Here is a 27,598-nt window from a genome sequence, read left to right as displayed (position 1 = left end):
GTATTGTAATCTTTTAACATTATTAATCTAATATATATTAGTTTCTGATCAAAAAAAAAAAAAGATAGATCTTGCAAAAGGCTCGGGCACCGTTAGAGGACTTGAGGTGGGGAGAAACAAAGAACAAATATCACATATTCAATTTGCGGACGACACTCTCTTCCTCGTCCAATCCGAGCAGCATGTCAAGGTAGTGGTAGAAATCCTAAAATCTTTCTGCTCCAAATCTGGGTTGAGGATAAATCTTGAGAAGAGTTCTTTGATTGGGTTGAATCACCCGATACACATAGTTGAGGGAGTGGCTACGGAATGCGGATGCAAAACTGAAATATTGCCAATCAAATACCTCGGGATACCGTTGGGAGGTGATCCAACAAAGTTAGAGTTTTGGGTTCCGGTAATAGCCAAGATGTCCACAAAGTTAGCAGGATGGAAAAAGGCTTTTCTTTCAAGAGGTGGACGCCTTACACTGATTCAAGCGGTCTTAAGTGCCTTACCTACTTATTACATGTCTTTATTCAAGGTTCCGAATAGAGTGGCGATGATAATGGAAAAACTGATGCGGAATTTTTTTTGGGATGGTACAGAAGGGGGATCTCATTGCCACGTTATAAACTGGAAACAAGTCTCAAAACCGAAAGATCAAGGAGGTTTGGGGTTAGGTAATATTCTCCTAAGGAATAAAGCACTACTTGCAAAATGGTGGTGGAGATCCGCGACCGAGGAAAGTTCTTTGTGGAAAAGAGTAGTGGGTAGTATTTATGGCATTCAAGGAAATGGACGGGATTTAAAGGAGGCAAAATACTCGACGTTCAGAAGCCCGTGGAAGTACATCTCTCGGACTCATTGTCTTTGTTGGCACTTGATTGGCTCGGTTCTTAAGGGAGGTGATATTTTGAGATTTTGGGAGGATAGATGGGCGGGATTGTGTCCTTTTAAAGAGTGTTTTCCTCTTCTTTACATTCTCTCTGACTCCAAGAATAAGCCTATTAATTATTTTTACTCAGAGCAAATCATTGTAGGATCATCTTCGGCATCTACGGTTCAGTGGGAAGTGGGTTTTAGAAGAGGGTTGAGTGTTGCTGAATTAGAAGAGTTCACATCCCTTTCAGGGGTGTTGCATTCGGTCATTTTGAGTGTAGGGGTTAGGGACATCAGAGTTTGGTTAGGCAATTCTTCGGGTCTATTCTCGGTAAATTCTTTGTACTCCTCTTTTTTTAACGACAACTCCATTTCAAATTTCCCCTTCACTGATCTTATCTGGACAGTGCCAAAAGGTCAAAGTGTTCTCGTGGATAGTGGCGCTGGGAAAGTTGCAGACGAATGACAGGGTACAGAAAAAGAATCCAAACAGCGCTTTAAATCCGCAGTGGTGTGTTTTGTGCAAAAAAGAGAAAGAAGATCAAGATCATTTGCTGATGCACTGCTCCTACGCGAGAAGTCTATGGATCAAGGTCATGCAACATCTGGGTTTCGATTGGACATTTCCTCTACACTCAAGAGATATGTATCTTATGGATCACAGCTACCTCAAAGGAAAAGGCTTACAAAAATTCTGGCGCATCATTATTCATTGTTTATTTTGGTCAATTTGGTTAGAACGCAACAATAGAATATTCAACGACAGAGAAGAGCTTTAGGAAATTCTGTGGGACACAGTCAAGATCAGGGTGGCAAGATGGGCAGTGGTGACTCCGGAGTTTAAGCATTTATTTTTAACAGATTTAGTTAGGGATTGGAATTTTATTTTGTCGTGATTTAGTGATGTTCTAAAGACTAGGACTTATTATTAGTCCGTTTCGTGGATCTCTTGTCCACTGCCTTTTGTAATCTTATTTCGATATTATCAATATATTAGTTTCCTATCAAAAAAAAAAATAATCATCAATAAAAGAAATGAACCAGCGAGATTCAGAAACATTTGGAATAGGAGATGAACCCAATCGTTGCCATGGATTAAATAAATAGGGCTTGAACATTCTTTTATCGCTTTGAGGAAAAAATACATGCTTGTGTTAATTTTAAGGTTTGTGGACAGTTTGGGGGACATGAAGCACTTGTTTTAAGGTAATGGATGACTTAATTCGACATCACCTAACCTTGCTACTGTGGTTAAAGGACCATCAGCAGTAGTAATTTTTCTAGTGCTAGGACAAGGGGTATATGAACAGAAAATTTGTGACGAGTGTGTCATGTGATCGGTGGCGCAAGAGACTAAGATCCAAGAGTTGGCAAAAGGGCTTGTGGAAGCATTGAATCCGATGGAAAAAGGAAACTTTTCGGACTGTGTCAATGAGTATGTACCTGGCGATTTCCCCCGAGTGGTCAAGAAAGCCCTTAACTGCTCAATTTCTTCCTTGTCGAATTCCTTTGAAGATGGAGCATCCATGTGCTCAGTAGGCTGCCGGGAAGTCATATGGGCTCACCTCCTGTTCCTTGGCTGCTTTCCTTTATTTTGCCGTTATCCCTGTATGATATGATGGTTTGCCATGAATTTTCCATCAGCGATCAAGAGTATGCCCTGTTATGCGACATTTGGGACACCAAAATTCATTTTTAGAGCCTTGGGTCAGATTTCTAGTAGTAGTACCCTTTCCAGGATCTGGCAGATGGCCACTGTTCTTGTTAATCACCAATCCGGAGCTCTCCGCACTTTGTGGTTTAAGCATGAAACCACGCCTACTTTCTTCGGATCGAATGATGGCTATAACCTCATTCAAAGATGGAATTTGGTCCTTCCCAAGGATTTGAACGCGGGCTTGATCGAATTTGGGATTGAGTCCGACGAGGAAGTCATAGACCCGATCCTGTTTGATGTAAATTTTTAGGATTGTTTCATCTTCCGGGCACTTGGTCTCGAAGCATCGATAATGATCAATCTCTTGCCACAAATTTTTCAGAGTATTAGCGTACTCTGTTACAAATTTATTTTATTTCCTTGAGTAGTCTAGCCTGTTTGTACTTTGATTTCATAGATTTGGGCAGCATCTCCCTTCTTGGAATATCTTTGGCGTATGCCATACCAAATCTCCTTGGCAGTGGTGAGAAATATGCATGTATCGCTGATGTCGGACATCAGATTTCCATAGCCAAACCATAATAAGAGAGTCTTCTTCATCCCAGACAACAAACTCGGGGTCTTTTTTGTTAGTCCCACTACCAAGTAGATGGCTAAGCTTTCCTTGGCCCTTCAATGTGGTCTGGGCTTGTTGGGATTATTTTAAATAATTATTTCCATTTAGCCGAGAAGCATAATGGATTTGCTGTAAATCTCGAACAGCTGGAAGGTTTTCAGGAATTTCGGCTTTTTCAGCCATTGGTAATCGCAAGAATAAGAAATCGAAGGACCTGCGGCGTCATATTTAAACAGTAGAAATGAAATCGCTTATCAGTTCTGAATGGATCGAGTCTTATAGCTCTGATAACATGTTAAACGAACAGGAAGAAGATAACTGCTGAAAATAAAGAGTGTAGTTATTATATCACTATAATTATTTACAATCACCAACACCTAAGTTACAAACACTAAGATAATAAAAAAAATAAAAACAGTATTGAGATCTCTTTAATTAAGGGACCTCCTAATTATCCTAATTTACAAATGCTACACAATTTCCTAAATCTCAAAGATATGATAAGATGTGATTTTATCCATGATCTTTGATTATATTTTATTATATTCAACAGATTTTTCTAAGTATCCTAATTTACAGCTAGACACAACCAGCCTCAAATCTAGAAAACAAATGATTCCTTCCCACATTGATCTTTCATAGCATTTGTTGTTTGAGTATTTTCTGAGCTGCACAATGTTATTATGTATTTGCCCAACTGATTTGTGAAGCATTCTTTTTATTGTTTACTGTTTTGTTTTAAATCCAATGTGTATTGATGTGTGCTTTGGAATCAGGTCGGTTCTATGCCTTTGAGAAAGCTCACCGCCTAGATCCAACTTCTAGTGGACGTGGAGTACGCCAATTTAAAACTGCACTACTTCAACGCCTCGAAAGGGTATATCATATTTGAATGCAATTTGGTTTTTTACCTTTTGCGTGTCAAAAAGAGAAGATCGATATTATTTCAATAAGTATTGGACCACTTAATTTCCTTGATTTTGATTCCAAATCTTGTACCATTACTTCTTAGAAGATTGTTTTCCCATCTAGAGTAAGAGGATCCTTCTAGTTCGAGTGTTCGACGGCTGTTTGTTTGACGTGGATGAACTAAAATCTTGTGACACAAAATAAGTCATAATGGCTGTTAAATTATGAACAGATAAAAAAATAATGACTGGTCAAGAAATTTATTATGGACTCTGTTTTTTTCTTGGATGATCCCTGCCTTTAATTTACTCTTGAAAAACTACTTCAGAAAGTTGGTGCAAATCTAAGAACTGTTGGCTTCTGCTGAAATTGGTACGAGAAAATGATGGTTGGGATAATTAATAAAAAAGATGAAGCTATGAAATTCAAATATGCTGCAGACAGTTGATCTTGCTAAAAACGGGCTAGTTTTGAGTTTCGTGTGTATGCCAAGTAGGTAAGGATCAGTTTTCATACTTTAAGTTCCTTGAATCATTTCGGAGTAGTTTATCTTAAAGCTTATTGTAGTCTAGATACTTTGCAAGGAGCACACCATCCATGACTGTTTAAAAGATAGATTGATCTGTCTGGTATCTGTACCATGTAAAGACTCAGAATGACATATCCCAGTGTTAGGGAGGCAAATTTGGGTATTGATGCAATCAGCTACAGATTGAATGCTATTTTTTTCCCCAAAAATTATGACCATATTTTAGGTGATACCTGGGAGAAGAACCACAGTTGGCGGAAATTCCTTTATTTGAATGGCTTAAAATGCATATTTAAGAATGCTGATAATTAGCTGAGAATGCCCAGTATCCTGCTTGACAGGTTATTTTGTTTTTTGGGCTCCTTTTTTAACATGGGAAAGGTAACATAAGGCAAGGCTGGAGTCTTTATCTGTCTAGGTTTTGATGCTGGGTAGTTCGCTATAAGAAAATTCTGATATTTGGTAATTATTCTGTAGGAAAATGATACAACATTGAAGGCAAGGAAAGGAAGTGATGCACGTGAAATGAAGAGTTTTTATCAGCATTACTACAGGAAGTACATTGAGGCTTTGCAGAATGCTGCAGATAAAGCGGATCGGTAAAGTGCTCCAAAATATTTAATTTCAATTATTTATCCCACATATTTTAAATAATCTTTACTCTTGATTCAGTGCTCGGCTCACAAAAGCTTATCAAACAGCCGCAGTGCTGTTCGATGTCTTAAAGGCAGTTAATTTAACAGAATCTGTTGAAGTAGATGATGAGGTAATGTTTCGCTATTCTGTCAAACAACTTATGATGATTCTACTTTTTTGTACCGAGCCATAGATTTTCTGCTTCTGTTGTTGATAATAATCTTTTCTGTTCTTATTCCTTTTATGGACATGTAATCGCCGATCATATATGTTAAATTGCCAGAACCACACGTTAACCTTCCGATTTATTTCCATTCTACGTATAGATTTTAGAAAAACACACCAAGGTCACTGAGAAGACTCAGATATATGTTCCATACAATATACTTCCTCTTGATCCTGAAAGTTCACATCAAGCGATCATGAGATACCCGGAGGTGGGACTTCATTTTCACGGGAGTTCAGATTTTCTAACATCATTTTTTTTTCCGGAGTTTAGTTGCTTTTGTCTTTGACAGATACAAGCATCTGTTGCTGCACTTCGTAATACGAGAGGTCTTCCAAGGCCAAAGGGACTGAATAAGAAAGTGGACGAAGATATTTTAGACTGGCTTCAGGCGATGTTTGGTTTTCAGGTACTGAAATGTGCTGTATCATGTTTATTTCCTTACTTATGACCTAGATATGGGATACAGTGAGACACACACATGGCAAACTTCAATTCTCAAGAATTCCACTCACAATTTGTCAAGGATACGTATCTGAAATAGAAACTAATGAATGCATTAATTAAAATTATGCATCCACTGAAAAATTTTTTGTTTCTGTAACAAGAATTGGCAGTCTAGTCAAATCCTATAATATGTATTTGGAGCTTTATAAATATTAACTTGTTATAAGTGTTTTTTTTTTATTAGTTCTTAGCAGTAAATTGCAATATGGAAGTGGCTAGGATGTGTTGACACATACTATTTACATTTCACTTTTATGAGCTCCTATGTGTCATTGAATATTTTTGATGGAGTTTTATTTGTTGCTAGTGATATTGTGATTACCTGAACGCTGTGATGTTTTGTCGATCGCTCATCCACTAACTTTGTAATCTTGATTACGATTATAATAAATCTTAGTTTTCGATTAAAAAAAAAATTTTTTTGATGGAGAATTGGGATCTCAAAGTTTTGCTTTACTTGTTCTGATGAAGCCACATATTTGGCAAGTCCTCATAAACTGTTTTCATACGATTATATTCTGCATGTTGTCTTGAGTGCAGAAAGATAATGTGGCAAACCAGAGGGAACACTTGATTTTATTGCTAGCAAATGTGCACATTCGACAACCAAATCCTGATCAGCAGCCGAAAGTATCGTGCTTTCCTTTTCATTGTACTCTCATTTTAATGCATATGAGATCTACTTTCTAACAGAGTTCTCTTGTATTGGTGTCTTTTAGCTGGATGATCGTGCACTCACTGAAGTTATGAAAAAACTTTTCAAGAACTACAAGAAGTGGTGCAAGTATCTTGGTCGCAAGAGTAGCTTATGGTGAGTGAAATATTGTGTTTATGTTCAATTTATGACCAGAATCTTTGTGGTGTTGTAAATACTGTATATATTCTGGGGAGGAAAGGGTTTAAAAGGTTGTTCTAACATTTCTCTCGCATCTGTCTCTAGTTACATTAGCTACTTTTTAACTTAAACCAATTTCTTTCAATAGGCTGCCAACCATCCAACAAGAAGTTCAACAACGGAAATTATTATATATGGGTCTATATCTTCTTATTTGGGGAGAAGCGGCAAATTTGAGATTTATGCCTGAATGCCTCTGCTATATATATCATCATGTATGTATTTATGCGTTTTATACTTTCTTCCTCCAAAGATGTTTATGTCATTTGGTCCTCTGACATCATCTTATTTTTCAGATCTGGCTCCATAATCCTCTAATAATTTACAAGCAACTGTCCTTTTGTTTTAATGTTTGTGCAGATACTTTTTGATATCTTCCATCGTGTAGAAACCGTTTACAAAATAATGTAAATAATTCCATGCATGCTTGCACATATAGAATTAATTACATACATTATCCCAGTGAAATAACGAGATAGTTAAAAAATCCTCCACGAAAAAGATCTATTCCTTGTCAGTACGTGTTTTTAAGGTACATGTAGGTTAACAGTCACGAGAGGTTTTTAGCAATCTCAAGATTTCACTTAGGTAATATATGTAATTAATCCACACGTATATCAATCCTAGGACTCCTAATCCCCAGCTCTGCAAGTATGGTTTTTATTGCATTAGGAAGAGTTTTCCCTTTTCTACTTGTAGTGTAATATGTCCTCTAAGCTTGACATCTTCTTCTTTCTTTTAGGACTGTAATATGAGTGCGGAAGGGAAGGAAATGATAATGAGAAAATTGTTTATCCGTAGATTCTGTTAGTTTTCGTGGGCCATTTTCATTGCAACATTTCCTTAATCCTATCTGGGTGACTTAATTGATTTACAATTACTTAACAAGTTGGCAGCTGCATTTCCGTGTTTTTTGAGAAAAAGGATCTACGGCCATATGTGTATAATTGTAGTTTTTTTTTGTTTCATTCTGGGCACTTATTGTTTGCTTCTTAATCCATTGCCGATTATCCTAGTACATATGTTAATATATAGTGGCACTTTGTCGGACTTTCAACTATTTGCAACTCAAAGTTTGAAGTCAGTTTTTGAATTCTTTTGAAAGCATGTTTGGTATGAAACTTGTGAATGTTGATTTGATGTTTTGGGACTTGAAATTGTGTCGGATCTGATTTTTTAATGTGACAGAGATATTTAAAAATCTGAAAATTAGTTAGTAGTATGTGATTTTTGGGATTATAATGTGATTGTGATATATTGATTTTATACTAGGACGAAACTTAATTTCGAAAGTGGATAAAACCAATTAGTTATCGAACTTTTGAGTGGAGGAAGGTTGTTTAGGAAGAAACTAAATGCGGCCATTGTTTATGTGCCGCCCTTGTTGGTCTTGGGTAGGGAGTGATTGATGGTGCCAAAAGGTTGCACGGAAAATGAGCGATTCCTGGCAGGCTTCTAGGTGAACGGGAACATGAATGAACCGATATTACATCAGAATGAGAGGGATTCTAAATCTGTGCAGGTATGAGACTGTAGCAGGCTTCTAGGCGACGGGGAACATTAATAAACCGAAATTACACCAGAATGAGAGGGATTCCAAGTCTGTGCATGTATGAGACTGTGCAATTGAGGAAGTCTTAAAATGTTTAACAGGTGTCACGCCTTGAAATTGAGAAACGACATCGACGATGCTCTTCAAAAAATTTTGAAGAACATCAAGCCTTAGTAATACATAAATAACTCAAAACACCAGTCCTTTTATTCCATAAAAAAATCGTCTTTACAACCCAATAATGGAAATACATAACTATCTTAACCAAAAGCAGCGGAATATAACTTAAACTAAACTATGACGTTGAAACTTCTCTAAATCAATACCCAAATTTATCGTGACCAAAATCACCATTTCGAGAAAATTTGAACCTTATGTGGGATATGTACTTTCATGATATCGTCATAACAGGAGAATATAGGGAAATTAATTATTGGAAAGAAAGAATCATAGAAAGATCGGACGGAAAACGAACCGGAAGAGTCACCCAACCAAACTCTAAAATCCTCTGATCCCAACTCTAACCTGACTGCATCTAAGACTTCTAATATATTAGCAAACTCTCCCTCGATCTCATTTAAATCTCTTCTAAAACGCATATCCCATCGAAAGTTTGATTGACTCCTATATCGACAACCTCTAAAAAGCTACGAATAGGTTTATTAGTTTCGGTACATATCCGAAACAAAGATGGAAATCGCTCTTTGAACGAAGGACCCCCTCCCCCCCAATCATCCTCCCAGAACCGAATGATATTGCCCTCTTTTAACACTGCCCTACTCAATTGATGAAATGCCGAGGTAAGAACGAGAAATAAATTTCCATGGGCTTCTAAAAGTCGCATTCCTGGCCAACCCCAAGTCCCACCCATTATCTTGAAGAGCATAAATACTTTTATAACTTTTTTCCAAAAAGTCTCCTTTTTCTTTGCACATCTCCACCACCATTTTCCTAGTAATGCTTTATTCCTCAAACAAATATTCCCCAATACCAGTCCTCCTTTGTCCTATGGTTTACAAACCTGCTTCCATCCAACAACATGACAACGCGTGTCCTCGTCCGCTCCGTCCCACAAAAAATCCCTCATCATTTTTTCCATCTTTTGGCCACCTGACTTGGCACTCTAAACAAAGACATGAAGTAAGATGGCATTGCGCTTAACACTGATTTTATCAAAGTAAGTCGACCCCCTTGATAGGAATGCCTTCTTCCAACTTGAAAGTTTTTTTGCCATTTTGGATACGACGGGTTCCCAAAACTCCAAGGTCGTAGGCTTACCTCCTAACGGGACCCCTGAGATACTTAATTGGCCAATCATCTTTTTTGCACCCAATTGCTTGCGCCAAACCAACGACTTCCTCTTCTGAAAAATTATTCCCCAACACGACCCTTTTTTCAAAATTAATTTTCAAGCCCGATTTAAGCCCGAAGGAATTGAGTATTTCCACTAATGCCATCACATGCCTCTCTTATTGTACCAAAAACAATGTATCATCCGCTAATTGGATATGTTTTCTAAATTTACCCTTCCCACTACAAGTCCTCTTACTTCGTTCAATTCCTTGCCTTGCCAACCAACCTCCCCAAAACATCAACGATTAGATTAAAAAAAAAGGATAACGGATCCTCTTGTCTAAGGCCCCTTTCCCCTTTAAATTTTCTCCTTGGCTTTCCGTTGATAAAAATTGAGAAGGAAACACTAGACATGCACCCCATGATCCACATCCTCCATCTATCTCCAAATCCTTTCTTTTGTAACACAAAATCAAGAAATCTCCAGCCGACGTTATCGTACGCCTTTTCCAAATCAACTTTAAGAACCCAACCCTTATTCTTCTTTCTTCGGTATTCCTCAACAACTTCATTGGCAACTAGGCAACAGTCCAGAATATGTCTTCCTTTGATAAAAACACACTGGTTCTCCGCAATTGTACCGCTCAAAACTTTCACCATTCTGTTTGTCAATACTTTGGCTAATATCTTATACAAGCTCGTTGTCAAGCTAATTGGCCTAAAGTCGTTAACCTTAATCGCTTCTTGTTTTTTAGGAATTAGTCAAATATATGTTTCGTTTGTAATACCATTAACCGGTCCTCCTTCAAAAAATTCAGCGAACACCTTCATTAAATCCCCTTTGACCGTATCCCAACTCTTTTGAAAGAAAGCCAATGTGAACCCGTCCGGTCCTGGAGCTTTGGATCCATCACTCTCAAACACCGTTTTTTTATCTCTTCCTCCGAAAAAAGAATCTCCAACTCCTTTTCTTCGAGCGTATCCAAAGGGCACCATTCCAACCCATCAAATCCTCCCCCATCCCCCTCCGATTTTCTATACAGTTTCGTATAGTATTTGATAATGTTTTCTTCAATCTGTCTCTTCTCCGTGACCACCGACCCATCCCCCAACTCCACTTTATCTATAGTCGATCTACTACTTTTGTTGTTCAACAATGAGTGAAAGAATTTTGAATTCTGATCTCCTTCACTCAACCATCTCACTTCGCTTTCTGACTCTCCATTTGGAATCTTTTAAACGACAAATTTTCTAGTTCACATTTTGCAGCCCTTCTTTCGGTATGTAAATTATCAGAGCAGCCTCCCTCAGCTTCTAACTCATCCAAGCTGATTTATCCTATAAGTCAACTCCACGTATCTGACACCCACATCTCCGAAAACCTCTCTATTCCAACCAGAGATCTCGACTTTCATCCTTTTTAGTTTTTTCATAAATTATACCCTTCCCATCTTGGAGTGACCCCATTGTTCCACCATGTCTGGACCAAATTTTTAAAATTATGATGTGACAACGAAGTGTTCTCAAATCTAAACGGAGCAGGTCCCCATTTCGACTTAGTGGTATCAAACATCACCGGACAATGATCCGATGTAATACTGGGTAGCACCGTTTGTCTGAAATTTGGAAAAATGTCCCTCCAGCCATTGGAGATGAGATATCTGCCTAGTCAGCAACAAATCGGCTCAGCCCTAAAATTTGACCACGTGTACTTTGCATTCAATAGAGGAGGGTCATTAAGTCCCAATTCTCCTATCAAACTGTCAAAACATAACATACTCGTAGTGTCTGGGAGACAATTTGATAGGAATCGTGCGGATTGCTCATCCGCTTGTTTTGTAAAAATTTTAAGTATTAATAATATCTAGTTTCTTCTAAAAAAAAACAATTCATCTTTTCTCCTGTATTCCTGACCACTTTAAAATCATCTCCCAGACACCATTTGTCACCATAAATAGAGTTCAAGCCCGCTAATTCATCCTAGAATAACTCTCTCTCTCTAGGCTTGACCGCTCCGTAAATAGCAGAGAACCACCACTTGATGTTGTCATTCAATCTAATTTTAATTGACGCCGAGAACTCCCCTATCAAATTATTACTTACCACCACCACTCTCGGATCCCACATCACTAGTATACCCACTGATCTCCCAGCCGAAGGTAGACAAACCCAATCCACAAATCTAGACTTCCACAAAGTAGTCACAAAATGCTTATCAACCTGTTCTTTCTTTGTTTCCAAAAGCACCACTAAATCCAGATTTTCCTTACGTATGACAGTTCGAATTAGCTCTCTTTTTTTGTCGCCCCTCCTCCCCTGATATTCCAAGATAAAATTTTCATAACAAAGAGTCTTGACCCTTCGAGGACGAACCTCTCTCGTAGTTAATTCCACACTTTAACCTATGAAGTTCTCTCTTTAAAAGACCCCTCGATATCTTCGCCTCAACCCCAAATTTTCCATCTGCACAATCTCCCCTGATTTCCTTTGCAACACGCCGATTCTTCTCCATATCTAGCCCTTTGGAAATTTATCTCTCGGAACCTGGCAAGACATCTACCCTCTCAGCCCCTCTTCCTATTAGACGACCACTAGACAACCCCAGTACAGAGAATGACGCCGGTAAAATGGAATGGAGCTTGAAAGAATGGTTTAGAAGTGAAGAATGAATACTGGTTAGTGCGTGTCCCACATTAGATTTCGCATTTTCAGGTTGACTTGGCTCGGTGTGAGACATATTCCCCTTCGGTGATGAGAACATCTCCTTCATTACTGCTGCTTCTTCTACACATTTCATTGACTCTTCTGACCGCAAGGAACCCTGGCTATCAGTATCTGATGAATCAAAATCATTTTCCAGCAAATCATCTTGTGAGTCGTCAAACTCCCTTTTTATTCTGTCCTCTGAATCACGAATCCCAAACTTCTCGATGCCGTTGCTGTTGCCGAGAACTGAGTCTGTCTTTTCATCATCGCCGTAACCCGCTTCTATCCAAACACTTCCTCTTTTTTGTCTTCTGCAATAGACATCCCCATAAGTAGGCACTAGTTGATTGTTGGTTGCATTACCCCCTTGTTATGCTTGTCCTCTATCGTCTCTATTATTCAGTGAATGGATTGGCGATCGTCTGAATTTTGTTGCTTCTTTTGGGACTACTTTCTTCAATATCTTGTATACTTTTCCCCACTTTGGTTGTGTCGATGTCTCATTATTGCCTGCTGAACGATTCTGTTGTTCCTTCGAATGCCTGGAACCCTGCGCGTCTTCCATCCTCTCCCCGCTGTCCCATATGTATCTCGTATCCTCATGGCTTCCGTGCTCATTGATTGATCGAGTATAAACCCCGATTCTCTCTTTCCTTTGATAGGACATCTTATGGACTCCGCAACTCCTATCTGTTTCCAATGAATATTTATGTTGCCCCATCCCGCCAAAGTCCTCTTGCCATTCACCACAACTTCTGCATAAGTTTGCCGTTGATACTGCTCATATGCTACTGGATCGAAGGATTCTACCCGAATTCTTATATCTATATCCCCCCTTCCAACGGAATCTGCATCCTACTCTGAATAAACCTTCCTTTGATGCCTTTAACCTTAATCTTAGCTGCATCCAGATTACGAAAAATATTGTATCATCGCTGATGTACAGCAAGCCCCCGCAGTGTTCCCCGATGATTTTGAATGTATCCTGTGACCATAGATTCCAAGGTATCCCATAAATTCGAATCTAGCTGTTGCAACATTTGTCTGCCATATCTGACGTATTAATATCCGCTCTCCACTCCTCGAAATCCAAAGACACCCCATTATCAAAGAATCTTCTTTTCAGCTTAATATAGTATTCTAACTCATCCGAATTCGATGGCCACCATACTGCTTTGTTGGCTTGAAACGGAAATAACTCAACCGGTTTATTTGTAGATTTCCCAAGAACGATTTGAATAAGCTCCCAAGAGATGTTCACCCTACCTTTGGTAACAACAATTGCTTCATGCCACTTTATCTCCTTTCTTTGCTTACCACTAACCACCATAGCTGTCAACTACTCCCCTTGTTTAAGCTCCCTCTCTATTGTTCTATCATCCTGTTTAACTGATTTGATTCTCAGCGGGTATAAGCCACGATGTAGAATAGATTGTTGAATCTTTCTCTGATAACTCCCTAACCGTAGCTTCCCCAAGGTAATTAAAATATTCTTCCATCCCCCTGAATTATAGCTGCTGGGCACGATTGTATTTTGCTTTCTGCCCCTTGTACAGAATTTGGACACCTCGATGAATCTTCCACGTTTATTATTAATTTTCTGCAAAGTGAAGACCGCATTCCTGCCCCTGTATTGATGGAAATCTGAGTCTGAAAGGGGGTGGGTTATTGAAGAAGTCATTGAATCTTAGGCTTATATTCCTGGTCTTTCTGCCCACCAAATCGAACAGCCCCCATTTCCTAGCCGCAACGTCAAAACTTTGTGTTCAACGTGCATCACTTCATCTCGTGCTGTTAGCCTAGATACAGAAGATTTTCTCCATGTCATCGTTGTCACGTCCCGAGACCGGGGTTAGTCGACACCGGCGTTGTTCAACAATCACATAATCGCCAAACAACAAGCCTCGTAGTTCAGTATAAACCAAAACCAGTCTATTTCATAATTAACTCAAAATAATCGTGTCTTACAGTGATAAATTCCAAAACGAAATAAAATGTGCGGAAGCGATATACAACTTGAATCGAAACTTAGGAAGAACATAAGTGAGAAATCTTCATATCTAGAAACTTCATCTCCAACTCCAAAACACGTCTTATTCATCCTTGTCTACTTGATCTTCATTCTCATCTGGGGAGAAATGTAAGGGGTGAGTGTTTGGGAAGCACTCAGCAAGTGGGGGCCGATCGATTACCACAAATACATATAAATATAATTTAAAACCCATATTGCAACTGATTTTTTTCAAAACGTAGTATCTCATATCAGATCAGAATCGGAATTGAAATGCGAAACAGAGATTATCAGACAATTCAGAACAGAACGAATCAGAACAAATGAAAACACTGTTATTCATCTCGTTATCCATGGTCAAATTGTCCCCAATATGTTAGTCCTTTAAAGGGTGAGGCCAAAACACAGTTTTATACCCACTGATGGGGGCCAAACACAGTTTTATACCCACGGATGAGGGCCGAAACACAGTTTTATACCCACTGATGGGGGCCGGAACACAGTTTTATACCCACTGATAAGGGCCGAAACACAGTTTTATACCCACTGATGGGGGCCGAAACACAGTTTTATACACACTGATGGGGGCCATATATAATTTACAATCGTCGTTCCATATCCCACTCGAATCATAACAGTGCACCACAAAATCAGATGTATCAAACAACATTTATCGGAATTTTTGAATGAACTCAGCAGAATCAAAGAACATCGGAAATAGAAGAACATATCGTACATCGATCGAGATTTTATAAAATATATAATAGCATTTTCCGAAAATGATTTGACACACATAGACGCATGTCATGAAATACTTATACAAAGTTTAAATTACAAAGAAATACATAGCAAAAGCCCACTTACAGTATTCTGACTGCTCAAGGAAACGTGAATGGTGAGATTGCGGCAGAGCTTCGCTACTTGAGGATGAAAGCTTCGAAAATACGGTGATGCTAGAGAGGATTTCGAGATTTGGGAGTGCAAGTTCTGAATGAAGAGTCCTCCTATTTATAGGCACGGAAAATCAGCTTACAAGGTAAGCTCTGAAGTCGCTCCACGAATGACGCTGATGGCTAATCAAATGGGTTATTGCACTAATCTCTCTCGGATGAACGTAGACTGCTTCCTTGTACAGGTTCGTGACGTATCTGGACTGTATTGCAAATTTGCTAGCTTCCTTATTGAGAAAACTTCCTTATATACAATATAATATTTCCAATTATGTGGATATCCAGTATTAATTTACTGTGTATCTTGCACTGGATTTCGATTTCCATGTATTATTTATATTTTCAAATTTATTATAACTCGAAAATAAATTCTTATACATGTCTATATTTAATTAATTATGTGCCCAAAAATTTGGGTTCTCACATCCCTCCCTTCTTATTAGAAGTTTCGTCCTCGAAACTTGAGTCGGTTTGACTTTCAAAAAGGTAAGAATATGCTTGCGCATTTTCTCTTCAAACTCCCAAGTAGTTTTCTCGTTCTGTGTGTTTTGACTATTGCACCTTGACGTAGGGAATGATACGTCGTCTTGGTACTTGGTCCTTGGTGTCCACAATATGAATAAAGACATCTTCATATTTCAGCTCTTCCCCCGTGTTACCTTTGATCATTAGCGGTTCAATTTCCATAACATGGCTTTGGTTCGATGTGTATTTCCTTAGTTTGGACTTGTGAAATATATTGTGGATTCTAGATATATCTGATGGCAATGCTATTCTGTAAGACAATGTGCCAATCTCTCCAGAATTTTGAATAGTCCTGCGTACCGAGGTTTCACTTTTTCAGCTTTACTGAATCTAATGATTCCCTTATATAAGCTTTTTCACCCCATGTGAATTCCATTGGTTTCCTTTTAAGATCAGACTAACTCTTTTGCTGGTCTCATGCAACCTTGTGTCTATCTTTGATGATGACCATTTTTTCATTGTCTCTTGGATTAGTTCTAGCCTAGTTATGACTGTCTCCTCTATTTCTTCCATGCACAGTGATGAACGACACTTTACTTGTTGGCATACTTGTCACTTAGATATAAACTCGGTGACATCTTTTTTCATTATGCTTCACTAGAAACTTACTTTCAAATCTCTGTACATCTTTGTACTACCTGGGTGGGTCGGGAATATTGGCTTATGTGCCTCTTACATCACTTCTTATCGAAGATTGTTGATATCTGGCACACATAATGGTCCTATTATCCCTAGGATTCCGTCTGGGTCCACTTGAAAATCTGATGACTTTATTTTCTTGGCTTGTTCTTTGAACTTCTCTAGTGTCGTGTCTCGACTCTGATTTAACTTGACTGCTTCCCGAAGGCATGGTTGCGCGGAGAATGATGTTATGTTATCTTACCCATGTTTGAATCAAAGGATCGGCTACCTTATTTGCTTTGTTGGCGTGGTAGCTTATTGTCAAGTCACAGTCCTTGAGTAACTCTATCAACCATCTTTGTCTCATTTTTAATTCTTTTTGAATGAACAAATATTTGAGACTTGGTGGTCAGTGAGTGAATATTTCACACTTGACATCGTAGAGATAGTGTCTCCAAATTTTCAAAGCAAAGATCACTGCTGCCAACTCGAGATCGTGAGTGGTAGTTTTGCTCCCGTGGCTTTAGTTGACTAGCCTCTCTTCCATGAGTACGCCTCTGATATCTTCCTTTGATCTTTGTCCTCAGTAGATAATACCAACATTGGTGTAGATGCTAGCTTCTCCTTTAATGTTTGAAAGCTCTTTAACATCTCTCTCTTCAGTTTAATTCATAGTTCTTTTGTGCGAGTCTCGTCAGTGATACGACTACTGAAGAGAAGCCCTCGACGAATTTCCGCTAATAGCCTGGTAATCTAAAGAAGCCTCTAATTTCGGTTCCATTCTTATGTTTCGGCTAATCTAGATTTGCCTCTAATTTCTTAGTTCCACTGATATTCCTGATTTCGATCTCACATGACCTTATTCTGAATGCTGACATTGGGGTGTCTTCTGCTCTGACCTTTAGCTGATGATAGCATGTCCTCAGGTCAAGCTTAGAGAAGATTGTAACTCCTTTACGTTGATCGACAAGACCGCATATTATTGGAAGAAGATACTTATTCCTGATTGCGATCTTATAGAGATTCTCTATAATCTATACACAATCTCATACTTTCATCTTTCTTCCATACAAATAGGACTGCAGCTCCCCAATGAGATGCACTTGACATAATATGCTTTTTGTCTAACAACTCTTAGACTTGTTCTTTTAGCTCCTTGAGTTCATCTGGAGCCATTCGGTACAGTGCATTGGAGATTGGTGCATCATCAAGTACCGAATTTACTCGAAATCTACTTCACCATCCAAGACCATTCCAAGAAGCCTTTCTGGAAAAACGCCCGAAAATTTTCGTATTACTAGAATATCTTCCAACTTCAGCTCATCTACTCTTGCACTTTGTTTACCATTGCTAGGTAAATTTCTTCGCCCGATATTATGGCTTTCCAAGTCTGGGAAACAGAAAAAAATGTATTTCCGTTCCTTGGCGTTGCCATGGTACCTGATTTCTTCTTGGTTCGGGGTTCAGAGTTTGACATTCTTACTCTGGCAATCTACTATTGCATGGCTCTTAGATAATCAGTTCATCCTTAAGATGGCGTCGAAATCTATCGAAGTGAGTTGAATCAAGTCGGCACTCAATATATGCGATTGATGCTTATTTAATCTTATCTTGAAATTATCCCGATTACTATCACAAAATTAAAACCCATATAGAATATTGAAACTTAACTCAATATCGATCTATAGCTTAAAATCCGAAATTATAACATAGTCGTTACCTCAAATAATTATTCTTTTACTAAATCTTACTTTTATCAAGATCATGAGCCTATCACACTCTAATAATACAAAGGAGTTCATTAAATGTCATTCCCTTTGAATCATTCTTAGTACCATAAAAGTCAAAACTTATTGTACTATACTTTCCTTGATACCCATCAATATCTCATAACTTATTTTATTTACGTAAGGTCATAGCCTACTTGTTATCCCAAAATAATATAAATTCTTTAACCTGGAGATATTGTCTCACAAGATATTCCAAGGTTGAAGGTCCTACATATTTGAAGTTAGCGCTTAACATTCTTAATAACCCAAACTTAATACCCACACAGTTAATTGTCACTACAAAATCAACTTCTCTATTGGAATACCCAAAACTTGTGATATAGTTTTTATATCAACTTTTCTCATATTAGTTTCCATAAATAACTTATCATCCCCGAGTCAAATCTTTTATCTTAAATTAGAAATTTCAGTCAACTTATCTCTTATAGGTATATTCCCAAAAATAAATACAAATACTAATTGTTCTCATAATACAATTCCATAAAATTTCGACAAGTAGTTCAAGAAACACGTTGAATGGGATTTTTCGAGAAAGTTTCAAAAAGTAGAAAGTTTGGACATTGACCCATGGATAAAAATAATACGTTGAGAGGAATCTAAAACAGTTGACGGAATTAAATTCTGAGTTTTCTACGAAAAGTTATGAGTTCTACGAAACTTTCCTAAAATAACAAAAACGCAATTTCGAATATCTAAATAAAGGAATTTCGTGTTTTCAGACTATGCCTCGCAACAAGTTGTGATATTACTCGTTGGTCGTTCCGAATGGGACTGCATTGGCCGATTTTTTAAAATTCCACCGATTTTTTTTTTCCCGAATAATTTTCTTCCCCAACCGGATTATGAACCTGGCGGCTCTGATACCACTTAAATGTCACGTCCCGAGACCGGGGTTAGTCGACACCGGCGTTGTTCAACAATCACATAATCGCCAAACAACAAGCCTCGTAGTTCAGTATAAACCAAAACCAGTCTATTTCATAATTAACTCAAAATAATCTTGTCTTACAGTGATAAATTCCAAAACGAAATAAAATGTGCGGAAGCGATATACAACTTGAATCGAAACTTAGGAAGAACATAAGTGAGAAATCTTCATATCTCGAAACTTCATCTCCAACTCCAAAACACGTCTTATTCATCCTTGTCTACTTGATCTTCATTCTCATCTGGGGAGAAATGTAAGGGGTGAGTGTTTGGGAAACACTCAGCAAGTGGGGGCCGATCGATTACCACAAATACATATAAATATAATTTAAAACCCATATTGCAACTGATTTTTTTCAAAACGTAGTATCTCATATCAGATCAGAATCGGAATTGAAATGCGAAACAGAGATTATCAGACAATTCAGAACAGAACGAATCAGAACAAATGAAAACACTGTTATTCATCTCGTTATCCATGGTCAAATTGTCCCCAATATGTTAGTCCTCTAAAGGGTGAGGCCAAAACACAGTTTTATACCCACTGATGAGGGCCGAAACACGGGGCCGGAACACAGTTTTATACCCACTGATGGGGGCCATATATAATTTACAATCGTCGTTCCATATCCCACTCGAATCATAACAGTGCACCACAAAATCAGATGTATCAAACAAAATTTATCGGAATTTTTGAATGAACTCAGCAGAATCAAAGAACATCGGAAATAGAAGAACATATCGTACATCGATCGAGATTTTATAAAATATATAATAGCATTTTCCGAAAATGATTTGACACACATAGACGCATGTCATGAAATACTTATACAAAGTTTAAATTACAAAGAAATACATAGCAAAAGCCCACTTACAGTATTCTGACTGCTCAAGGAAACGTGAATGGTGAGATTGCGGCAGAGCTTCGCTACTTGAGGATGAAAGCTTCGAAAATACGGTGATGCTAGAGAGGATTTCGAGATTTGGGAGTGCAAGTTCTGAATGAAGAGTCCTCCTATTTATAGGCACGGAAAATCAGCTTACAAGGTAAGCTCTGAAGTCGCTCCACGAATGACGCTGATGGCTAATCAAATGGGTGATTGCACTAATCTCTCTCGGATGAACGTAGACTGCTTCCTTGTACAGGTTCGTGACGTATCTGGACTGTATTGCAAATTTGCTAGCTTACTTATTGAGAAAACTTCCTTATATACAATATAATATTTCCAATTATGTGGATTTCCAGTATTAATTTACTGTGTATCTTGCACTGGATTTCGATTTCCATGTATTATTTATATTTTCAAATTTATTATAACTCGAAAATAAATTCTTATACATGTCTATATTTAATTAATTATGTGCCCAAAAAAATTTGGGTTCTCACAATCGTAGCATGCATTGCTAGCGAGTATGTCGTAGAACTCCGCTTGACCTGCGAGCGCCCCACACGCGAGAAAGGATACGCCAGATGTGTGCGAGAATGAATCTATAGTAAAGACACGAACCAAAAGCGGGAACTGAGGAACGATTTTCCGGCAACCGATGGTCGGTGCTGGGATCGGTGGTGAGACTTGAGATAGTGGTCAACGATGAAGGGGAATCACGAGGCACTGTGAAAGGGAAAGGGTTGGTCGCAGAAACAAAGGTAACAGGATGGAGAGAGCATTTTTACAAAATTCTCTCTCTAGGTTACTTGAGCTACTGAATTAACTCCTAAATGATTCACTCAAGTGATTATGACATATTTTTAATCTATTGGTTAAAAATAACTCCGTTGCTAAGTTATTGTTACCTTCAATTATAACTTGCAATTTAAAATATCTTATTGTCACGTCTAGTGTTCACCCAATGTCATGATATATCCTATTACACATATAATTATAAAAAAATAGTTGAATCACTAAACAACTTACTAAAACCCCATTCCTATTCTTCAAATCAAAGTTCGATATATTAGTGTTACCTATCACTTATAATATATTTCCTATGTATTGAATTATTATTATTATTATTTAAAAAAAATCATAACTTAGATCCCCGAATCTCAAATAATACTTGATACTCAAAGTTTTCATTTATGCTCTAAACTAAAATCAACACAATAAAATTTATTCAAATATAATAACTAATGTAATACACCTTTCTCTAAGAAATCCTAACTCAATTTTCGAAAAATTTTGAAGTCAATTACCATCTTCGCATTTATAATTTTTTAATAAAAAAATCAGTTATCTAATATGTATTTGATAACCTTCTCCACATCAATATCCCAAAAATCATCGTCATTAAGTGATGTAAGCTACATTTGACATAAAATGTCTAACATAAATTATCCTTAATTCAGTAGCTTAAATCCCAAAATAGTTATAGCCAAAGTTTCGTCGCTACAGAAAATTGTTCTAAAATATCTTCATTTTGTATGTTATATGGATGATCCCACCTTCAAGGACCTTGATTGGAATTGTTTGATCTCCTTTCTATGAGGAAGAGGCGAAATAGAATCAACTTGAATTCGGGACTGTTATTCGAAATCTTAGTGAAGCATGAGATTTCTTATCTAATGTCTACTTTTCGTGAAAAATACCAATTGAAGTGAAATGTTTCTTCAATCAACAAAGGGTTGGGTCAACTATTCAATCAAATGAGCATGTTTCCCATCTCTACTTGAGAAACAAGTGGTCTTTTTTCCTTGCAAAGTTGTGCTGAATTTCATATGTGGAAATTCCCCCACCATACGTAAATCAATCGTACTCTAAAATTTTAATAAGTTTACAAAATTTGCTTGTACGTTTTCTTGACAATTCTCGACCTTTATCCCTGCCACAAATTGTTTTCTCTAAATCTCATAACATAATAATAAACTCTTATACCATCATGGCCATGAACCATTTTTTATTCTACCAAATATGAATCCATAAAGTTACAAATGCTCCGTGACTGCAAACCATAATCAAACTCATTGTTATTCCTAAATGGGTTTTGTCTATTGAGTGTCATGTTTTATTACAACCAACATGCTCATACTAGTCATTATTTTACCTCAACACTTCACTATCATTATCCTTGATTGAGTCCTAAATTCATAATTTAACAATAAGAAGTCATAACTTACTAGGAAATGATGAATACCTTCAGTTTCCTATATTCTCACAAACACTATATTAATCTTTAATGCCCAAAAACATCATTACCTCTCGCCATAAATATTCGTCCAATATATCATCTCAAATCCAAAGAAAATATCAAGTTATCTTATCGAGTAGTAATACTTACCCAATCTTTAATCTCCCCTCCCAAAAAAAATAAAAAACCTAGTCACGAAATTTAAACTTCTAATTGATTGTGAAACATAAACACTAATGCCCAGTTGATTTTGATTTCTCCCTTTCATATTACATCCTACTTTTCTTTCAGTACTGAGCACCCTGTTTTGCTCATAAACACTATCGCGAAATGATTCTCTTATTAAATCCAATTTTCCCATCAAGACTATGAGCATGGTTTCCCTCTGATGCCATTTATGTCACGTCCTGAAACCAAGATGTGACATCAACGGTGCTCTTCAATATATTAACAAGATTTTGAAGAACATGACGCATCACTAGTACATAATGATTCGAAACACCAGGCTTTTTGTTCGATAAAAACAGAATAAAATCATCTTTACAACCCAATAATGGAAATATACAACTGTCTTAACCAAAAAGCGGAAGATAACTTATACCACGAAATCTATCATGACCAAAATCATCGTTTCCAAAACCGAGTCTTCTCTCTTTCCTTGACCTTGTTTTAGTTATCTTCCTTGTTCTTGTTTTTGTTTTTCAACTGGAAGGTGTGAGTAAGTGGGGGCGGGGATACTCTCAATGTTTTAAAAAACCATATATATATAATAGTAAATTTTGGCTGTTAAAAGAAATAATTTTTCATGTGGCAGTAATTAAGAGATAAATAATCATATTTTTAAAGAGCAATGAAATAACGATGTTCCTCGTGGATAAATTGATACCAGTCTCCTATATGTTACTCCTCTTAGGGATGAGGTTGGTAATCAGAAATGTTTAGAATAAGCATTCCTACCTTCAGTTCATAATCATTTAGTGCAAAAATAGTAATCATGATTTTTGGAAGAGCATACATGCTTCTATTTGATAGAAACTATGTATTTTAAAATGTAAACCCACTTACCATTGTCGGTAAAAGTTATGGAGGTGTTTGGAGATGTCAGGAACACGATGGCACTTCAACATGTTGCCTTTTTTGCAGCCCTAAAGGTTCGATACGAATTTACTTAAATTTTTGGTGTAAATTTATCATTTGTAGCATTGGGGTATTTATAGAGGTGTGAGATGGTGCTTACTCCATTATCTCCATAAACTACCAAATTTCATCCATTAAATCCTCAATATCTCGCCGGTTACTAGAATTAACTCCCTATTATAGCCATCAACACCCATTAACTTGGGAGTTACAATTCTTTTTACAACCATTGTGAGAATGGAAAAATGATCACTTTGATTGGGTTATCACAATATGTACTACTTACATCAATAAGATGCATTTTCTTTTCGGCAGCTCATCACATAAGAACTCTAAAGTTAAGCGTGTTTGACTTAAGAAAACTCTGAGACGAGTGGTCTCCAAAGGTGCGTGTGAGTGATGACATAAGGACGGACGGAAAGATCCGTTTGGTAAAGTGATGTCAATCTTCGAATTTGAAGCATCACAGTTGGTATCAAAGACGACCTCTCCTAGTACGGTGTGGTTCGACGACGAACCAAGTGGAAACTGGTGGATATGTGACTCCAGGGGACGACGGCGTGGGGAGTGATTGCGGTTTCATGAGGTTGCACGGACACGGAGCGGCTCCTGGTAAGCTTCTAGGCGAAGATGAACGTGAATGAACTGTGCAGGTATGGAACTGTAAAATTGAGGAGAGTTCAAAAGAATTGATAGGTATTACTCATATCAATAAGATGCATCTTTTTTTCGGGTGCTTATCACATAAGAGCTCCAAAGTTAAACGTGCTTGACTTGTGACAATTCTTGAATGAGTGACCTCCTGAGAAGTTTATGAGGGTGTGTGTGAGTGAGAACATAAGCACGCTGTAAAGACTTGTTTTGGTACAAGTTTCCCATAAAAATAATTTCTACCTATGTTGTTGACTCTATCTATTTAAATACTTCTTTGTCATTCCGAAATGTGTAACATTGAACCTCTCTCTATAGAGAAAAGTGTAATGTCTGACCCCTCGGTTTCCAAATTAATCATGATAGCGAACAAAAATAGTTGGTTCTTTCATTTTTGAGTGGACGTAAGAGCAATGTAATATTCTTCCAGAGAAGCTGCCTCCGGGCTCAGTTTGAATGTATGCTCAGTGTATATTTGAGTGCTATGGCCACTTTTTCAATGGTATGGTTACTTTTATATCTACAGACAATGGCCAGTGTTCTAACTATATGGTAGAGTTTCTTTTATCTTGAACTACTAAAATATTGGGCATTAAAGCTCTAGGTAAGATTTGACATTGTCTATGGTTGAGAATATTGACATAAAAAATCTGACAAGTTATTTCCATGTTAAAAATCTATTTCTCCTGGAGTTTTTGGGTCATTGCAAAGCCAATAAAGTACAGGATGCTGGTTGGTATTTTATGCTGATTCTTGTTTCTTTTACAATGAATATCTAGGCAATGGGTCTTGAAGTGGTTGTTTGTGGGGGTTTAACCATGCTTTGATTCTTGATTGTTTTATATTATTTTCTCTCTTGGCTCTTTGTTCAGATGGCATTTGAGCTTTATGGTCTTCTTGCTGGACATGTTAGTTCTGTGACTGGTGAGAATATCAAACCTGCCTATGGCGGCGATGAAGAGGCTTTCTTGAGTAAAGTTGTAACTCCAATTTATAATACAATAGCTGAGGTGACAATCCTATCTTTGGTTCTCAAGCCTTCAGAGATCTTTCTTTTTGCCATACTTTTTTTTATTTTAAGTCCATGACTTTCATCTTGGCCTTTTAGGAAGCTAAAAGGAGCCGGGGTGGGAAATCCAAGCATTCTCAGTGGAGAACATATGACGATTTGAATGAATACTTCTGGTAATATGATCCCATCTTATGCCCTTTATGTCAAACGATGTTACTTATCTAGTGGTAAGTTGCAGGTCACTTAATTGCTTCAGACTAGGTTGGCCGATGCGTGCTGATGCTGATTTCTTCCATGTTCCCTTTGAAAAACATTCAGATAAAAGTGAAGTAAGAATTACTTTTCTAAGATGATGTATTTCGACATGGATTGTTCTAATCTTTCATTTCCTTTCAAATTCTGCATTGGCAGTAATCAAATTGTAGGTGCATGAGTTGTTCCTAATTTCAGTAGATAATTTTGCCGCTGGTGCCCTCTGTTTTCACTTTTGCTCCAAGAATTCTGGTGAATTTACATGGCGTATAAGATTTTTATTCTGGGTCTCTTGAAAAAACATTCCAGATGTATCCTTACAGTTCTTAGGTTTAATTGAGCATGTGTCCTCTGTTAAGGTTTGACTTAGAGCGTCCATTTTATGTTGATAATTGGATTCAGATGTGGTGAGGCTGGTCAGTACATGAATTAAAATGTTTGGCCAAAGATATTGAACCTTTGAATGAGATAATTTTGGTTGGTTGAAGAGAAGGCTTAGAAGTTCTGGGTTTCATATTTCTATAGGTATTATGAAATAATTTCTCTGATTAGAGAATATACTTTTGCTGTATACCTTCTCTTGTATCCTGTTTATTCAATCAGCCTCCTCATACTAGCGGACAGGTTTGGTTTACGTGACGTGCAGCAACTTAGACTGATGGTTGGATATCACTCCAATTTGGTAACTCTAACGCTAAAACACATTATTGAGTGTGATTTGGTGGGTCTTCTATCTTTTGGTTTACTCATGGGGCTTTCTACCATTCACCAATTACATAAACTTTTGAAAGCAGGGGGTTAACTTGTGGCACTAATACGTCAATAAGTAATGACCGTTGCCTATGAAAATGATAGGAAAGGAAAGAAACAAAAGCAGAGAGAGCAACTCGATATGTGTATCAAAACAAAAGTATGTTTTGGATCTCTTTTAAGAAACAGGGACAGTGGTTGTAGATTAAGTGACACTCAATTTACCTTAATGAAGTTGAGTGGAATATCGAAAGGAACTCCATTTGATAATTGGAGATATTTGTATCATGTAGGCAAGCTTATCTACCTGTCACACCTGAGGCATGATATTACCTTCACTGTAATGTGGTGAGCTACTTTAAAAGATCACAAATAAAAGGATTACTGCTAACGAAAAGCAATCAAAGAAGTATTGAAGTTTTTACTGATGCTGACTCTGCAGGTTCTAACTCAAATAGAAGATCCATTGTTGGTTATTGTACTTTTCTCAAGGATAATCATATCACGTTGAGAAGTGAAAACCAAAATGTTGTATACCTGATCTTATTTACTTAGTTTGATAAGAACTTATCTATCGATTTATCTATCTCTTTATTTGTATCTTTGTATTTTAAAAATTCCTAGTATTATGTTATCTTATCTTCTTAGTCGTTTATTTAATCTTTGTAGACTCTACATTTCAGAATAAGAAATATACGGTGTTTCACCAATTCTCAATCTATTATGACTTCACAAAATGTAGTAGTTTGAAATAAGTTATGGTTTGTGGAGGGTGTGAGAGTTGTGGATAAACTGATACATGAAGAGTTGAAATTAGAGACAGAAATCTCAATGAAATAATTTTGTGATGATAAGTCTGCGATTAGTATTGCAAATAACCTATTCCAAGATGATCGCAACTGAACATATTGAGGTTGATAGACATTTTATTAAATAACAGTTGGAGATTAGAACTCACTATGCCATTCATCATTGCTGAGTTACATTAGATATTCATGCACCAACTTGTGGGAGAATATAGGAAAATAGGATTATTTTAGTTTTTAAAAGCAGGTTATTTTTTCCCCGGTAACTAAGGATTTAAAATTGAAATTTCTATATCTATTAAGTTGTATATTGTATAAATGTAGACAAACTTGTACTAATTATTCATTCAGAAAGTAAAGGGAAAAGAAGAACTAAAGTTCCATAACTTTCTCTTGCTATTCTTTTTCTTCTTATAAAAATTATTATCCTACTTTCAGGAAAATGCATCTGTTGGGAGAGAGAGATGGATGGGAAAAATCAACTTTGTCGAGACTCGTTCGTTCTGGCACATATTTAGGAGTTATGATAGAATGTGGAGCTTTTTTATTTTGTGTTTACAGGTTTCCTTTTTAATTGTATCTGTATCTGCTTCATCATCATCATGTTCTACTTTCTAATAGATGTTACTTTTGTTATCTTCTTGAAATTAATT

At 37.2% G+C, this 27,598-nt stretch overlaps 1 protein-coding gene across 4 annotated transcripts in view; it reads left to right on the top strand.

Moving 5' to 3' along the window:
- LOC140814082 (callose synthase 1-like) overlaps positions 1–27,598 on the top strand; it is a 71,888-nt gene that overhangs the window by 20,746 nt on the left and 23,544 nt on the right. For all 4 annotated transcript variants that reach the window (XM_073172945.1, XM_073172946.1, XM_073172942.1 and 1 more), the window contains exons 3-14: positions 3,911–4,011; positions 5,050–5,171; positions 5,245–5,338; positions 5,535–5,645; positions 5,727–5,843; positions 6,482–6,571; positions 6,661–6,752; positions 6,925–7,051; positions 24,998–25,135; positions 25,234–25,310; positions 25,376–25,466; positions 27,384–27,506. In XM_073172945.1, coding sequence (XP_073029046.1) covers positions 3,911–4,011; positions 5,050–5,171; positions 5,245–5,338; positions 5,535–5,645; positions 5,727–5,843; positions 6,482–6,571; positions 6,661–6,752; positions 6,925–7,051; positions 24,998–25,135; positions 25,234–25,310; positions 25,376–25,466; positions 27,384–27,506 — 1,283 coding nt within the window. The remainder of the gene's footprint in view (positions 1–3,910; positions 4,012–5,049; positions 5,172–5,244; positions 5,339–5,534; positions 5,646–5,726; positions 5,844–6,481; positions 6,572–6,660; positions 6,753–6,924; positions 7,052–24,997; positions 25,136–25,233; positions 25,311–25,375; positions 25,467–27,383; positions 27,507–27,598) is intronic.

The sequence above is a fragment of the Primulina eburnea genome, chromosome 15, assembly GCF_022965805.1.
Source record: "Primulina eburnea isolate SZY01 chromosome 15, ASM2296580v1, whole genome shotgun sequence".
Lineage (NCBI taxonomy): Eukaryota > Viridiplantae > Streptophyta > Magnoliopsida > Lamiales > Gesneriaceae > Primulina > Primulina eburnea.
The sequence above is the reverse complement of the archived record's forward strand: the minus strand, read 5'-3'. Positions and strand labels throughout refer to the sequence as shown.